Source organism: Pogona vitticeps, chromosome 15 (assembly GCF_051106095.1).
Source record: "Pogona vitticeps strain Pit_001003342236 chromosome 15, PviZW2.1, whole genome shotgun sequence".
Taxonomy (NCBI): Eukaryota; Metazoa; Chordata; class Lepidosauria; order Squamata; family Agamidae; genus Pogona; species Pogona vitticeps.
In genome coordinates this window covers 1,123,078-1,137,843 of record NC_135797.1, presented here as the reverse complement: position 1 = coordinate 1,137,843, position 14,766 = coordinate 1,123,078, and the positions used below count along the sequence as shown (strand labels likewise).

Genomic DNA, 14,766 nt, shown 5'->3' with positions numbered 1-14,766 from the left:
AAACTGGACAGTTTGCACGTCGGCTAGTTTCAGGCCGGAAAAAAAAGGTCCCTGGGGATGCTGGGCGCTGTAGTCCTTCCCTGCGTCCCGCCGTCGGCAGAGCCCATTCCTTGCCCTGTGGAAACCCCGCCCCGCGTCGACCCCAGCGCCCGCCCAAACGTGTTACTTTGCTGCCCTCTCGTGGCCACTCTCCGCTATTGCATCCTGCCCACACGCCGGGCCATGGGCGGAGCTAATGTCTTGGGGGCCAATAGGAGACCGCTGGTCTTCCCCCTTTTTACTCTATGTGGAGTCTTCATTCCTTGTGTTGGGGTGCCATCGCGTGGCCATCCTTGGTCATTGCAATCGGCCGATTAATTTATCTCCATTCACGCTCGTTAAATTTGGCCGAACTACTCATTCCTCCTTTTTGGGGCCTTACGGGAACCGGCTTGGCGCTTGGTGTGTCGGCGCGCCCTCCTGTGGCCAAATCTCGCTACTGCATCCTGACCACTTAAAACCGCGAGACTTCATAACGCGGTGGAGAATACGAAGCTCAATTCTACTTATTTCCTTTTTTTACCTAGCAAAAGCTCACGCGGGCCATTTATTTCGCGTGAAATAAAACCTGCCCCCCTTTTTAGAGTGACGCGGAACTCCTTTTTTTTAATTAAGACCTTACAGGCGAAACGGCCAAGGACTAGCAGGCTGCAGTGACCGATTGTGGCCACAGGAGGGCACCCCATAACACGTTCTTTGGTCCGTCTATGTAACCGGGCGAAAGACTTGTGTTGGGGTGCCATCGCGTGGCCATTCTTGGTCATTGCAACCTACCGATTAATTTCTCTCCATTCACGCTCGTTAAATTTGGCCGAACTACTCATTCCTCCTTTTTGGGGCCTTACAGGAACCGGCTTGGCGCTTGGTGTGTCGGCGCGCCCTCCTGTGGCCAAATCTCGCTACTGCATCTCGACGCTTGTTTTCCCACGTTAAGGGCCTAACGGCTACAGGGGAAAACTACACATCCCAGTACGCTTTGCGGGCCGACCTGCCAAGAAGGGCCGCGCTTATTGGTGGAGCATGGGCAGCCAATAGGAGCGAAGGGACGGAAAGCGAGCGGAGCAGAAGCAGGCGAGCGGGCGAGAGCGAGTCGGGGCGGTTGTCGAGGCCACTGTCTTTTCTTCGAGGGGGGGGAGGGGGCTGCTGCTGCGTCTTCGCCCCGGAGGGACCCCAAGATGGTGCTGGAGAGCACGATGGTCTGGTGAGAGGGGGAGGGGCGAAAGGGGGGGGAGCCGGGCTGGGGTTTCCCTGAGTCATGCCTGGGCCTCGATCCGGGGGGAGGAAGGGACTTTCTTCGGGGCTTTTGGGGGCGCCGGGGGGGGGGAGGAGGAGGCTCAAAGGGGGAGGTTTTCGGGGGGCTCTTAAGGAGGGAGGGAGGGGTTTGGTTGCCAGCTTTGGATTTTGGGGGGGAGGGTCCGAGGCGCCCCCCGGTTTCCGGGCCACAGGCTCGGAAAGGGTCCAGGGGTCAGGTTTGTGGCCTGGGGAGCTGCCTCGGGGGGGTGGGGTGGGGAAAACGAGAAACGAGGAGCCAGGAGGGGAATCTGGCCGGGGGGGGGGCGAGACACCCACTGGATTTGGGGGGGCCGGCAGGGGAGCTTCCGGGGAACTTGGGCATTTGGCAGGGGCGGAAAGTGGGGCGTTGAGGGGGACGGTTCAGATTTGGGGGGGCCGGGACGCCCAGCAGGACCGAAAGGCGGGAGGGAACTGCTGGTTGGGGGATTTTGGGGGGGCAGAGAGAGAGGCCCTTGGGGGGGGGCTCTACAGGAGGTGGATGTTTTTGGAAGCAGGAGGAAGAACAAGGAAGGGAGGTTGTTTTGTTCCCCCGCCTTCTAATCTCCCTCCAAGTGTGTCTTAAGCAAGGTGGTTCCATTGCGCTCCTTTGTTGTGATTGTCCAGCATGGAGCCTCCACATACCAGCACAGCCTACCTTTGCAGGCCAGGCATTATGGGAATGATAGGAGGGGATCTTTTGCCCTTGAGTCCTTTCATCAGGCTTCCTTGAAGAGCCCCACTGGCCCCTTCACCCCTGGCTCGGGCTAATGGGAATTGTAGTTTTAACACATGTGGGGCAGGCTGCTTGTTGCCTAGCCCTGAATCAAGGGATGGGAGGCCTGGAAATCGCCGCAGGTGATACCTGGAGCAAATGATTTGCTCTCTGCTTCCCTCCTTCAGTGTCGACAACAGCGAGTACATGAGGAACGGGGACTTCCTCCCCACTCGCCTCCAGGCTCAGCAGGATGCGGTCAACATCGTCTGCCATTCCAAGACCCGCAGCAACCCGGAGAACAACGTCGGCCTCATCACTTTAGCCAAGTGGGTGCCCTTTGGATGCCTGGCTAGACAGGCGGGGAGGCATACTCAACAGCATGGGGGGGGGGGGGTTAGCTGCAGCACCTCCACAAGAGTCCCCAGGCCCCACCCAGCACAAAAGCAGATTGGGGGGTGGAGAAAGGGTGTTAAGCTGGCAGGTATTTCTTGTCATTTTCTGCCCCTGGTAGTCTCCACAAATGGCTCTTTTGCTGCAAAAGAAGGTTAGGGGCCCACAGAGAAAGGGACAGACAGGAAACAGGGCCGCCTCAATGACTCTCGCTCCCATTTAGGGAGGCAGGGGCAGGATTCAGCCCTCCAGTGCTTTCTGCTTCTGACCGAAGAAGGGTCTTTCCTGCCAATGGAGAAGGGCCAGATAGAGCGTGAAAACGTTCCTTTTCAGAAACGTTCACCCATAATGTGAGAATGTTAAGGGACTTGTGTGAGTGACCGCTGATCAGGGTTTGCAGATTTCCCACTGAGACCATCTAAATTCTCCCACACTCCCCTCCAAATGTATCTTGGTGAAGGCTTCCTAGCCTGACGTCTGCCTTGCTGTGTGTTTGTTTCAGTAATTGTGAGGTGTTAACAACCCTCACCCCCGACACAGGCCGCATCCTGTCCAAGCTCCACTCCGTGCAGCCCAAGGGGAAGATCACCTTTTGCACAGGAATCCGGGTTGCCCATGTAAGTTGCCCTTCTTTGGCACTTCCCCTGAAAGGACCCGGCTTTTGGGTGAGGAATGGGGGGGGGGGGGGAACGGCACGGTCTGTGTGTGCCTTGGGTGACCTCCCAATGCCTTGTTTTCTCCGTGTGATGCTCTGTGCCTTGTATTCCAGCTGGCGCTGAAACACCGGCAGGGGAAGAACCACAAGATGCGCATCATTGCGTTTGTTGGAAGCCCCGTGGAGGATAATGAGAAAGACGTGAGCGATTGGGGAGGGCTGGATCTCTGTTTCTCTCTCTCCCTCCCTCTCTTTAAAGAATAACCGTCCTGGGATCGTTGGCTGGCTGTGCTTTTAAACAATGCAGTTTGTGTCCTTCCTCAGGGAATGGGAGGTACTTGTTACCTTTCACTCAGCACAACGACCCTATGAGGTAGTTTACCTGGTGGGAGGGACACTTGGGTGCAGCCCTCCAGCGGCTTTTGGACTCTATCTCCCATCGTTCTTCACTGGCAGCTATGCAGATGGGAGTTGTAGCCCAGCAGTTCATCCCTCAGGAGGCTGAAAGAAGTTCGCCAATCTTATCTTGGGAGTTTGTTGTCTGGGTGCGAGTTCCTCCATTCTAACAGAGAGTGCCCAAAGCCTCTCCGGTTTCCTTTTCTGCGGACGTTTGCTCCGAGCCTCCTGCCCTGCTGATGCTTTCGGCCGGCAGGGCCATCTCGGTGGATGGGGCCGCCCGGGCGCCCCTTGTCTCCTTTCTCATCCTGATGGCACTTTTTTCCCTAGCAGCTGGTGAAGCTGGCCAAGCGCCTCAAGAAGGAGAAGGTGAACGTGGACATTATCAACTTTGGGGAAGAGGTGAGGAATCTCAAACCCAAGACTTGATGCCTATCTTGGTTTTTGTATGTGTCTGGTAAAATTTCTCAAGAAAAATGGAAAAGGAAAAAAGGTAAAGGGGAAAAACCGTATGGGTCATAAAACATCATAAGAATACAGGAAGGGAGGAAAATGTAGAAGTGGATCTTAGAGAAAAGTAACCAAATCTATGGACAGATTTTACACCCGTTTGCCATAACTTGAAAAGTTAGAACGTTATTGTTCATTAAGACACACGGGGAAATTATCATGTTGACAGCCAACAAATCCAGTTTTAAAACGGGAATCTTTTCTGCATGCATCTGACTTTTTCTACCGGGAGCCCAAGGTGGTGTAGGGGGCTGTTTCCCTTCTTTCAGTATCCTCTCACCAACCCCAGGGTGGGCCAGAGGGGTAGGCCAGCTGGAGGGAAACGGACCCAAGGTGACGCTGAGGGTCTCATGACTCGGGTCAAACCAGGGTGTCCCAAATCCCTCACGGCCCGTCGTGTACTCAGACCTTTCTTGGGGAAACTCCTGAGATGTCCTGAGTCGCCTGTGGTGGTTGATCTCTCTCTCTCTCTCTCTCTGTGCTTCCCCACTCTGGCTTCCTTCCCCCTCCACCACCACCACCACCACCAGGAGGCCAACACTGACAAGCTGACGGCCTTCATCAACACCCTGAATGGCAAAGACGGCACGGGCTCCCACCTGGTGACCGTGCCCCCTGGGCCCAGCTTGGCGGACGCCCTCATCAGCTCCCCAATCCTGGCCGGGGAAGGGGGCGCCATGCTGGGGCTGGGGGCCAGCGACTTCGAGTTTGGTGTGGACCCCAGCGCTGACCCGGAATTGGCTCTGGTGAGTGAGTGTCACGGGAGGGAGGGAGGGGTGTCGGCCCAATGGCTGCCCAACCACACTGGCCCCGGCATCTGCTCTCTTGCCTTTTTGTCCCGCAGGCTCTCCGCGTGTCGATGGAGGAGCAAAGACAGAGACAGGAGGAGGAGGCCCGCAGGGCTGCGGCGGCATCGGCCGCAGAAGCCGGGATCCCAGCGGCCGGTGGCGATGGTAAGACGGTTGGGGGGCCGGGGTTGGGCATCCTTCCCTGTTTTTATATATCACCCATAGTTACGCTGTGGAACTTACAGCCACAAGATGATGGGAATTAAGAATGGCCAGAAACAGGATGAGTGTAGTAGGATTGTCTCAGTTACGGGGCAGCCACAAGAGCAGTTGCGTCTTGGGCGTCCACTGGAGAAAGCAGAGGGGGAAAGATTCTCCCTCTCTTTTCTGTAATGCGACACCGGATGGAAGTCAGTGGTCCCAGTGTGTGTGACCTAGCCAGGCTGATGATACGCCTCTTTCCTCTGCCCAGAGTCGGATGACACCCTGCTCAAGATGACGATCGGCCAGCAGGAATTTGGCCGAGCTGGCTTGCCAGACCTCAGCACCATGACTGAAGAAGAGCAGATTGCTTACGCCATGCAAATGTCTCTCCAAGGAGCGGGTGAGCAAGCAGGCAAGAGCTCAGCCCCGGGCCCCCCTTCGCATCAGGGTTGGCGCGTGCGCTCGGTGGTCAGAGGGTGCCCTTTTGGAGGGGTGAACTGGGGAAGAGGCTTTGGATGGAGGCACTGGGCTCTGGAGGGGTTGAGCACACTGACAGCTCCTCCAGCATAGGAGGAACAGTTTCTCTGGGTCGCACATCCCGAGAGAAGCCTTCATCCGCCACGGGAGTGCCCTGTTGCACCTCTGTGTGAACTGCACTCCTTAGCTCGCCTCGGGCAGACGGAGACTTGTACAATGTGGAAGAGGAACGCTCAAAGGTGGGAAATACCTGTTCTTCCACATTATCAAAGTAGAGGCTTCTTAGATTTAAGCGGAAAGGGTGCTGTTTCTGTTTTTAGCTTTGCTGGAAGCAAGAATCATGTGGGCACACAACAGTGAAGGACCTTGAAGGCCACCGGTTTGTCTGTTGACCACATGGCTGACCGGCAGGCCTGGGCGCTTTCCTCTGGAAGGCCCTGCGGCGAACGGAACCCCTCGGTCCTCTCCGCTGCTGGAGAGAATCACGTAAAGCTAAGGGAGCATCTCTTTCTTGTTCCCAGAGTTTGGACAAGGCGAATCGGCTGAAGCAGACAGCAGTGCCGACATGGACACGTCGGAGCCTACGAAGGTTTGTGCCCACAGAGGGGTAAGGCTGTGCCCAGATAAAGGCGCCCCTCAAGTCCGGTTGCCAGAGGCTGGGGGGGGGGGCTTGGATGGGCTGAGGGAGTAGGGCCTCGCTATCTCACCCGAGATGCGGCCAGAAGAAATAACCCAGGGGGAGAGACAGCGCTGGGACAGGGATAGCCGCAGATGAGCCGGTCCTGGCCGGGTCCCAAAGCCCTCCTCGCGTGGATGGGGTTTCTGGGAATTTGAATCTGATCGTACAAGGGAGAAGCTGAGAGTTGCCCTTCCTTCCCCTCTACAGGAGGAAGATGACTACGATGTGATGCAGGATCCAGAGTTCCTCCAGAGCGTCCTGGAAAACCTGCCCGGGGTGGATCCCAACAATGAGGCCATCCGCAACGCGATGGGATCACTGGCCTCGCAGGCCTCCAAGGAGAACAAGGACAAAAAGGAGGAGGAAGAGAAGAAATGATGAAAGGCTGGGCCGGAGGCCCCCTCGCTCTTGTCCCTCCCAGGCAGGCCCGTGGCCACCGTCAGCAGGAAGGTTTTTCTCTTGCGCATGCCCCAGTTCTTGTAGCTGAGAAGCTGTCACTTCCCGTACCCTCTCCTCTCTGGGCTAGCTGGTAGGGCGCTGCGTCTCTGGGGCGGGGTGGTGGTAGGACCTTGGGGGGGGGCATCTTGTGGTTCAAAATAAAAATAAAAAACTTAAATTTTCTCTGCAGCTTTTCCTTGTATTTTCTCAAACAAAGCCCTAACGCTCAACCCTTTTCTGTGCCCAAACCAAGCAAGGCAGGAAGTGTAGACGGATAGTTCTTCTCTTTGTTCCCAGAATTCTTGACCAGTGGCCAGGCCAGCCGGGGCATTTTGGTGGCTGCAAAGGCCAAGAAGCACCTTGTTCAGATAAACTCTCATCCTGATCTGTGTGGCTGATGCTGGTTCTCTTCTGTTTAGCTCACGCCCTGTGTCCTGAGTAACTTGAAAGCTCAGGTTTTTCTTATACCAGGAACGGGGAGCTGCTGCCCTGCATGCAAGCCGTGGACCTCCAGGCCTCCTGACGTGGCGTCTCGGGACTCTCCAGGCCCTGACGCCACCCTAGCTCCTTGCCACCCTTACTTGGTTCTGCAGTTTGTTTTGCGATGAATTGCAATATTTTAATCTTTGTGGTGGAGGAAAATGCATACCAATTCTGCTGGCAGAGAAGTTGCTAAATGGTAGATGTTAAATTGGCTACAACTGCTTTCGTTTCCTAAAGTCTTTTTCTTGGTTATACTAGCTCTGTGGAGAGAGAGAGAGAGAGAGAGACTGTGGGATCCCCCCCTTTCACCCCCCAAGGCTAAAAGCCATCTGTTCAGGTATGGTTTTTCGTTAAGCTTCTTTGAGGACTTCAAGGGTAGACACTCACTCGGTGGCGGCTGTTTTAAGTGCCCAGATAAACACCCTTCAGATTCTTAAGAAGGAGAAGCAAAGGCCAGGCTGACACAGGCTTTCCCTGGGGTCGTGTTTTTTTTTAAAAGGCTTAAAACAAAATAGTAGTGTTTATCTTTTTTTATTGCTACTGACTTGGTTATTACGGGTCAAAGATACGGAAAGAAGAATACACAATTATAAAGCAGCAGCAGAGGCTGGGCCCTTCCCGTGTCAGACATACCGTGGCAACGGTCTTATGTGACAAGTGCCACTGAATATGAGAACATTAGCTGTTACAATCGGAAAGGTTTTGTGTTTTTTTTAAATATATTGATGGTGCACAAAACAATGGGGGAGAGATTAATATTGGTGGCCCCCCCAGGGCATTTTCGAGCTTATTCTAAGCAAGTCTGGTCATGAGGTGCCTCGGAGAAGCTGCAAAGAAATGAAGGGGGGGGGAATGGGATTTTAAACAAGTGAATTCCAGCAGCTGCATAAGAAGAAATGGCAGTATTTTTCATTTAATTGCAACAGTCCCTTGATCACACCCCCATTTACTCCTCTCCGCCCCCCCCCCCCCAAGCTGGTTTTCGCACTGGAGACGGGTTGGAAGCAAACACATTTGATGCTCTCTGAGAAAAGGTTATGACTCTACCCCGGTTTGCGACATGGGTGGGGTGCTTTGGGGCAGGAGGGGAGGCTCTTCAACTTTAGGGGGTGATACAGGAGAAATGGGGAGCTCAGTTTGAAGCGGAAGGGGAGTGGGGCCTCTTCCTGGTTTTGTTTTAAAAGTGATGCTGCCGTTTCTGAAGACCACTTTTATTTTTCAAAGCCATGCGCTGGTGTGTTTGGTGTTTTTCTGGATTCTGTTGTATTGAGGGGGACTGAGATGCAGCTTCAGATGTGGGCAGAAGGAGCCCTGAATGAATCGGAAGGCTCTCCCGGTGTGACCAGGCATGCAGGCCCTTCCCAACCCAGGGCCTTCTGGGGGGGGGGGCAGGGCTATAACTCCCCTCAGCCCCCCGGCAGTACTGTATGTTGGGCTCGGTGTGACTTACGTCCAAAGCTGTTGTTGACCAGGTAGATGGGTTTTGTGCTGCACAGCAAGGTAGCGAGGCTCCCCAGCGATCCGGAACCCACCAGTTGCACCTCAGAGGTGATCCCCAAGGTGGCGTTTCTCTGCAAGGGGATCGGGAGGCACTTGGGTCAGTAAAAGGAGCTGAGGTTTGCTCTTACAGTGTCTGACTTGAGAGGCTCTCTCCCCTGAGCTTGCAAGGGATGGCTTTGGCAACAAGGGGCACCACAGGCCTGTCTGCGAGTCTTTTTTTCCTCTTAGCATTTTTGGGTGGCTGATGCTATCAGCTGAGCGGGTAGTACGTCCATCCGCCCATCTATCTGTCAATCTATTAGCATGCAGTCCCATTACGTAATGCAACAGGGCTATAAGACGTGGCGTTGCTTATACTTTTAAGGCAAGTGAATTTTCGAAAGACGCTTCGGGTCTCGTGCCTTTGGCCTTGCAGCTGCTACTAAAGTGGAGTTGGAATCACAGCTTGGAAAAACGTAGCTACCACAACATCAGCCAGCCTAGGACAGCACGGCTGGAGAAGCGGGGGGGGGCAGGGAAGGCGGCAGTGTGGCTGTCTGCCGGCCGTACAAGAATCCTCTCCACCAAGGGGGAGAGAGAGAAGGGGCTCCTGAGGAAGGGGTGCGCCGGGGCGAGGAGATCTCAGGGGCTGCCTTACCAAGACAGCATGAAAGTAAGCCTCCAGTTCCTGGCACGAAGGGAGCGGTTCAGAGGCCTCCATCTTGAGGGCCACACAGCCTTCTGGTTGCCCGTGATAGACCATCAGGTGCTGCAGGAAGGAAGAAGCGGAGGAAGGACTGGATGAAGGGGATCCCCGACCCACACAGGTCACAGGATTAGTTTCAGTTTTTGTCCTCATACCAACAACCCAGGACTGAATCTGGAGTGTGGAGGCAGTTCTCTTTCCTGGATTACAATGACTCCAAGAACCCCCAGCAGCCATTCTAGCTGGGGATTCTGGGAGCTGTACTCAAAAAAAAGCTCTGATCTTCACACCCTATTTGCCTCCTTCCCCTGCTTTCCCAACACCCTGTTTGTGGCAGTTTTCATGTTGTTTTGGGGGTAGGAAATGGATAAACAGTAATTCCACTGGGGTGAAAATGCAACAACTAAGCAGTGCTCTCCAGTGGCTGTTCCAAGTACCTCTAACCGCTTTCCGAGTCATACTTTTGTCTGGGGGCAAGTTTCTTCTTTTAGTGCATTATTTTGCATTCGTTTCATTTAGACTTCCACTAGAAATCAGACAAACTCAGCCCTCTTGCTAATCAGATTGTCTGCCTGATCACCGACAAATCAAATTAGCTTTCAGTCAGATTGCAAGGACTCAAAAGAGGGCTGAGCTCCTTCTTTCCCACCCACCCCCCCAAAAAAACCCCCCACTGTTCCCCAGTATGGCTTTCCAGGTGATCTCACCAGCTGCCATTTTTTCCAAAAACAGCCTCTGGCTTTGAATGTGTCCTATTGCCTTGATCAGGCGGAGCCCTGAAAATAATTAGGGGCCATGAGCTCTCCCACTTCAGTGGCATTCAATTAATTCTGCCATCTGGAAAGTTTCTCATACAATTAAAGGCACGTTGTGACCTTTTGGAAGAAGTGGTTTCAGCTGGTCCCTACCCAAAAAGTTTTATCTCCCAACCCCTTGCAGCCTTTCCTTCCCAGACCATCTCGGAAAGGACGTCACTCACGTTTTTCAAGTCGCAGGTGATCCCCGGTGCCACGCCCTGCTCCCCAAGTTCGCTGAGAGCCAGCAAAAGCGACGCTTCATTCTGGACATTGACTTGAGGAGGCAGGAAGCCAAAGGGGTCCCTCTTGAGCACAGAAGACAGACAGGAAAGGGGGGGAAAGAGGACAGCTGAAATTGGGTTATTGCTACAGAAGATGCTCCGTTGAGCTACTCTACACTTCTGTAGAGGAAGGAAGGACCGTGGGGGCCAAGGGAGGCAAGAGGATTCTCTGAGCTCCTCCTTTTCCCAAAACCCCTCCAGTTGCTGAGCACTTGCCTTCTGTTAAACCAGACGGACTCCTTTCACAAACAGCACCCAGAGCAGGAAACAGGGTGTTTTATTATTCAAAACTGGAGGACCCTGATTTGAGGTGAGGGGTTTAACCTGACATTTACAGGAACTCTCTTGAGGCATCACATCTCTGCCCCCCAAATCCATTCATCCTGTCCCTTTTGTGACCCACAAAAAGCACCAGCCAGGAATCTGGATCAGCCAAGCCAAAGGACTGGAAGGCACTGCTCCCCGTTGCACATTTCTGCCTCCTGGCTTGGCTGCTGCCTCGTCTACCTGGGTGCAGGCTGCCCGTCCGAGGTACGTTGCCAGGAGGACCCCCACGATGCTGATGGTGAGCACGGACGCCGCTCCCACGGTCAGGATCACCAGCTTGCGGTTGGAAATTTTCAGTGGCTCGGATCCTTCAAGGCTGGGATGGAGGGTCTAGGTTGGGATTCAGAGAGGAAGCAAAAAATAAGTCCTGCATCAGATCTGGGGAACCTGCCGCCTTTTCTTTGGGAAAGCGTTAACACTCTTGGAGGCGAGGAGATCTTTGGAGAAAAGAAGCAGAAAAGGCTGGAAGGAGCTGCCCGGACATGAGATCTTTCAGGAAGGCCTTAAGGGAGCAGGAGACCTGAGAGAGGGACAGCGTGCCCAGGATGACCCAGTCAGTACAAGGATGAGGGCAGCTTGCTCCTGGTGGAACTTCTGCTTTGCACAAAACTGCTGAAGACACAAATCTGAACAGGAAAAGAAACCACAGTTATCCTGCCCCCCCTTTTATATTAACTACTTACGTAGGGGGGGCTTTTGAGCTGCATCCCCACCGGCCACGAGTCCGGGCTCTTCTCCTCGCTGGCCATTTTCTGTGGAAGGGCCAGAGGTGGACTGAAATGGATCTAATGTGAGAGCGGGAGAGAGCTAACTTTTATAAAGTCTCACCCACCGGGCCCAGAGCCAAGACAAACAATGCCCCTCTGTGAATTTCCCAGGCCTGCCTCTTTGGTTCAGTATCCTAATCATCCACGTGGGAAAGGCAGCTGGGTCCTCCCTCCTGTGCTACCATCTCAAAATAGCTAATATGCAGCAGGTATAACAGTCTTGCCAAGGGGCCAATTCTATTTTCTCATCCGTCTTCCCCCTAACCACCAGGTAATACTCTGAATGGAGCTTCAACTGGCTGCAGTTCCTTTGGAGTGTCCTTGCAGTGGAGTGTCTCCACCTTTTCTGACATGGAGATTGCCATGGTTTGGGTGCCTCTGCTCCTTGACAAAGCAAAAGCCCCTGTGGTTCAAAAGGCAACGGAGAATTCTCTGAGTGTGTGGCTTTCCTTGGTCTACAGAAATGAAGAGAAGCAACCGACTCTACATCCCAGGAGGAGAAACCTACTACTCACCACATGGCTCGGCCTGAACCTTCCAGCCTCTAGCTTTTGCCCCCTTGGGACTTTAGTCAAACTGCAGAGCCTGCCGCTTCGAGAACTGCTATGTGCCATCAGGTCCTTTCCCACATACGATCTTGTGGTGAATTTCTGGCCTCCAAAATGTCCTATTATTAACATCAAAGGATTTTTTTTGGGGGGGGGAGCTGTTCTCCAGCTCTCAAAAGTTGCCTCTTTGTGATATTTTAGTATGCCAGTCAAAATACTGCTCGTGCTGGTTTTTGGTTTCCGCTTCCCCTTGTAGACCCCGGAACAAGAAGTACCACGTTGTTAAAAAGCCAGCGGAAGCAACATCCACATGGCCACGGCTGCCATCGGGCAAGCGAGGAGGGGGTGAAGGGTTTTTCCCCCCAGCCCCTTCGTGCCTGCCTGAATCTTCTTTTGCCCTCTCCTTCTGCAGTTAAAAGCTCAGGTTGTCTTCCAGAAGCCAAGTGAGCAACCTCCTATTTGGGCCTCTTCTGACCCATGTGCAGGGATGTGCCTCTCTGTGCTTTCAGGACTCCAGAAAGTGAGCAGAAGACAGAAGGGAAAGCTTAGCTGGCCAGACAAAGTTTCTTCTTGGTTTTTGGCCGACTCGCTCAGGTTCCAGCATCTGAGATCCTGGGAAGAAACAGGCCTTTTGAATGAAAGCACGCGGCACCTCCAATCATCTCCCTTTTGTCAATGCACAGAGTAGGGTCTGTGTTCCCGGAGAAACCGCCGCGTCATGATCTGCTCGGACCACGTCCAGACGAAGGGCCTCGTATTCAGCAGGGGAAGAAAAAGGCCCCGGCTTCGAAGAAGGGAGCACAAAAGGAACACTGTTCTCAAGATGCTGCGCTAGACCCAGAGCTGCCATTTGAGGCAGGGAAGGAGCACTGAACCAGGGGAGATAAAAATCCAACTTGGCTTGGCTGGGCAGGTAGCAGAACAAAGAACAAGGCCGGCCGGCCGGCCGGGTGAGCTGAAGGAGAAGGAACAGGGCATGTTGACACCGGCCGCTTGTCTGAACCTGCTGGGAGCCATCTTGAAAGCCCAACCAAGGGCAACATCGTACGGCATGGGCCAAAGCTCAGGGTCCCTAACGAATCCTCAGAGCCACTTTTTCTTTCTAGATATTACTGCCTTTTGGTCGTCTTCTCCAGGTGTATTTATGAGCAGAGGCCTCTGGTTTCCTTACCGCTTGGGAGATGGTGGCCAATAGTCAGCTGTGACCGTACCGAGGAGGAAGATGGAAGAAGAGGGGGTTCCTTTGTCTCTTTGACTTTCTTTCAGAGGCGTCTGCGTGCCCAACAAAATGTGGTCGACAGCTGGTGAAAGCTGTCTGGGCGTTGGGCGTTGCAAAGCCGGACACGTCGCCCTTTTCACCTCTCCTAGCGGCCGCCAAGGTGACTGGGAAACCCAAGAACTCTGGATGAACCAGGTCCGAAGAGGAATGCAGGATAGCCGTGTGCTTTTTGGAAACATGACCCTCCTGTTCTGGTACATCTGCTACAAAGGGAAGACTGGGTACCTTACAACGGCAACAGTGGCTTATTCTTTGCATGGCTCCTGTGGCCATTTTTTTACTATTTGCTAAGGGAAATTCCATGTGGAGCCACCCCATGGGATGATGCTGCTTCTAGAGGAAGAGGTTTTTCCAAAAGAACAATTTAAAGAGGATTCCCTCTTCTTCAGCCACTAGTTACGGCTATCAATTTGACTGAGGCTGACTTAAATTTGTCCTAATTATCTCTTTCTTTCCTCTCTTGCTGCTGCTTTGCTTTTACCTGGTTTTAATTTTTGTAGGTTTTGTAGTGTAAAGTAGTTTTAGTGAAACACTCTTTTAAGTTAACAATCTCATTATTTTGCTAATGCATGGACTGCAATGTTGTTCCCCCTTTTTTTCTGCTCATGCTGGGTCTTTGAGTTAATAGGAAAGACACGACTTCCTTGGAAGCCACTTAGTTCATGGGAACACTGTTAAGTACGAAACCCCTTGTGGGCATAGAGTAAAAACATATCGTATGTGTGTATGCAGGTAGAAAAACGTGCAGTTGCCCATAGACACTGCTGCCTAGAGTAGAGCTTGTCACTCAGTTGGGTGGCACAGCATATAAAACTAATCTAAATTAAAAAAACCAATAAACACATACTTCTGCTTCCCAGTCACTCGAAGGAGGTGTGTGTGTCTATTATATAGTCACATGTCTCTATACTGTATGTCTATTTTTTAATATATATTTTTCCACCCACATAAAGCTGGGCTGACGCGTAAAAGAAAAATGAAGCAGACCAGCTGCAAATTATGGTTATTAAATGAGTTAAAAGTTTACGTAATTAATTTAACAGTAATTAATTTCTCAGGCCCTATTCTAAGGGTTGGCCATTATTGCCCACAATCCCCCCTGTTCAAGAGCCTCCGCCATTTCCCCTCCCAAGTGCCTTTGCGCGGCTCCCTTCGGCAGGGCCAATGTCCCAGAGGGCATTGCGGCACGGAGTCTCCCCGCCCCTCGGTTCCCTTTCTTTGGAGGAGAATCCCCTGAGGGACGTGTGCCTTGACCAATCACCGCCTGGTTCTCAACAAGATGCATAGGCGGAGCTACTGACGGATGAAATCATTACGTAAAATGGCAGGGACAGGGCCCTTCTCCTCCTATCTCTTTAAACCAATTAAAAAGCGAGATATATACTTATGAAAGTCTCTGTAACAGATAAAGGACTATCCTCTTATTGAGTGACAACAAGCCCTTCCAATAGGACCAAGGAGTGGTGAAAAATGTTATTGACGTAAATTTGGACCAAGAGGATAGGCCATATGCAGGGGAGCCCACCCACTCACCCC

At 53.0% G+C, this 14,766-nt stretch overlaps 2 protein-coding genes across 2 annotated transcripts in view; one reads left to right on the top strand and one right to left on the bottom strand.

Moving 5' to 3' along the window:
- Positions 1–6,752, top strand: part of LOC110081456 (putative PIP5K1A and PSMD4-like protein) — a 39,953-nt gene extending 33,201 nt beyond the window's left edge. The window contains exons 15-24 of the mRNA XM_078382213.1: positions 984–1,240; positions 2,212–2,352; positions 2,919–3,033; positions 3,186–3,272; positions 3,801–3,869; positions 4,508–4,723; positions 4,822–4,930; positions 5,238–5,369; positions 5,968–6,035; positions 6,333–6,752. Of these exons, the coding sequence (XP_078238339.1) occupies positions 984–1,240; positions 2,212–2,352; positions 2,919–3,033; positions 3,186–3,272; positions 3,801–3,869; positions 4,508–4,723; positions 4,822–4,930; positions 5,238–5,369; positions 5,968–6,035; positions 6,333–6,503 (1,365 nt within the window). The 3' untranslated portion in view covers positions 6,504–6,752. The remainder of the gene's footprint in view (positions 1–983; positions 1,241–2,211; positions 2,353–2,918; positions 3,034–3,185; positions 3,273–3,800; positions 3,870–4,507; positions 4,724–4,821; positions 4,931–5,237; positions 5,370–5,967; positions 6,036–6,332) is intronic.
- Positions 6,753–7,561: 809 nt separating this feature from the next.
- Positions 7,562–11,481, bottom strand: LOC110081514 (uncharacterized). Its single transcript, XM_020798260.3, has 6 exons — positions 11,320–11,481; positions 10,817–10,966; positions 10,211–10,333; positions 9,184–9,294; positions 8,497–8,617; positions 7,562–7,873 (listed from the first exon to the last, which is right to left on the bottom strand). Exons 1-6 carry the CDS (start codon positions 11,383–11,385, stop codon positions 7,839–7,841), a joined length of 606 nt encoding a protein of 201 aa, XP_020653919.3. The 5' UTR covers positions 11,386–11,481; the 3' UTR covers positions 7,562–7,838.
- Positions 11,482–14,766: the final 3,285 nt, after the last annotated feature.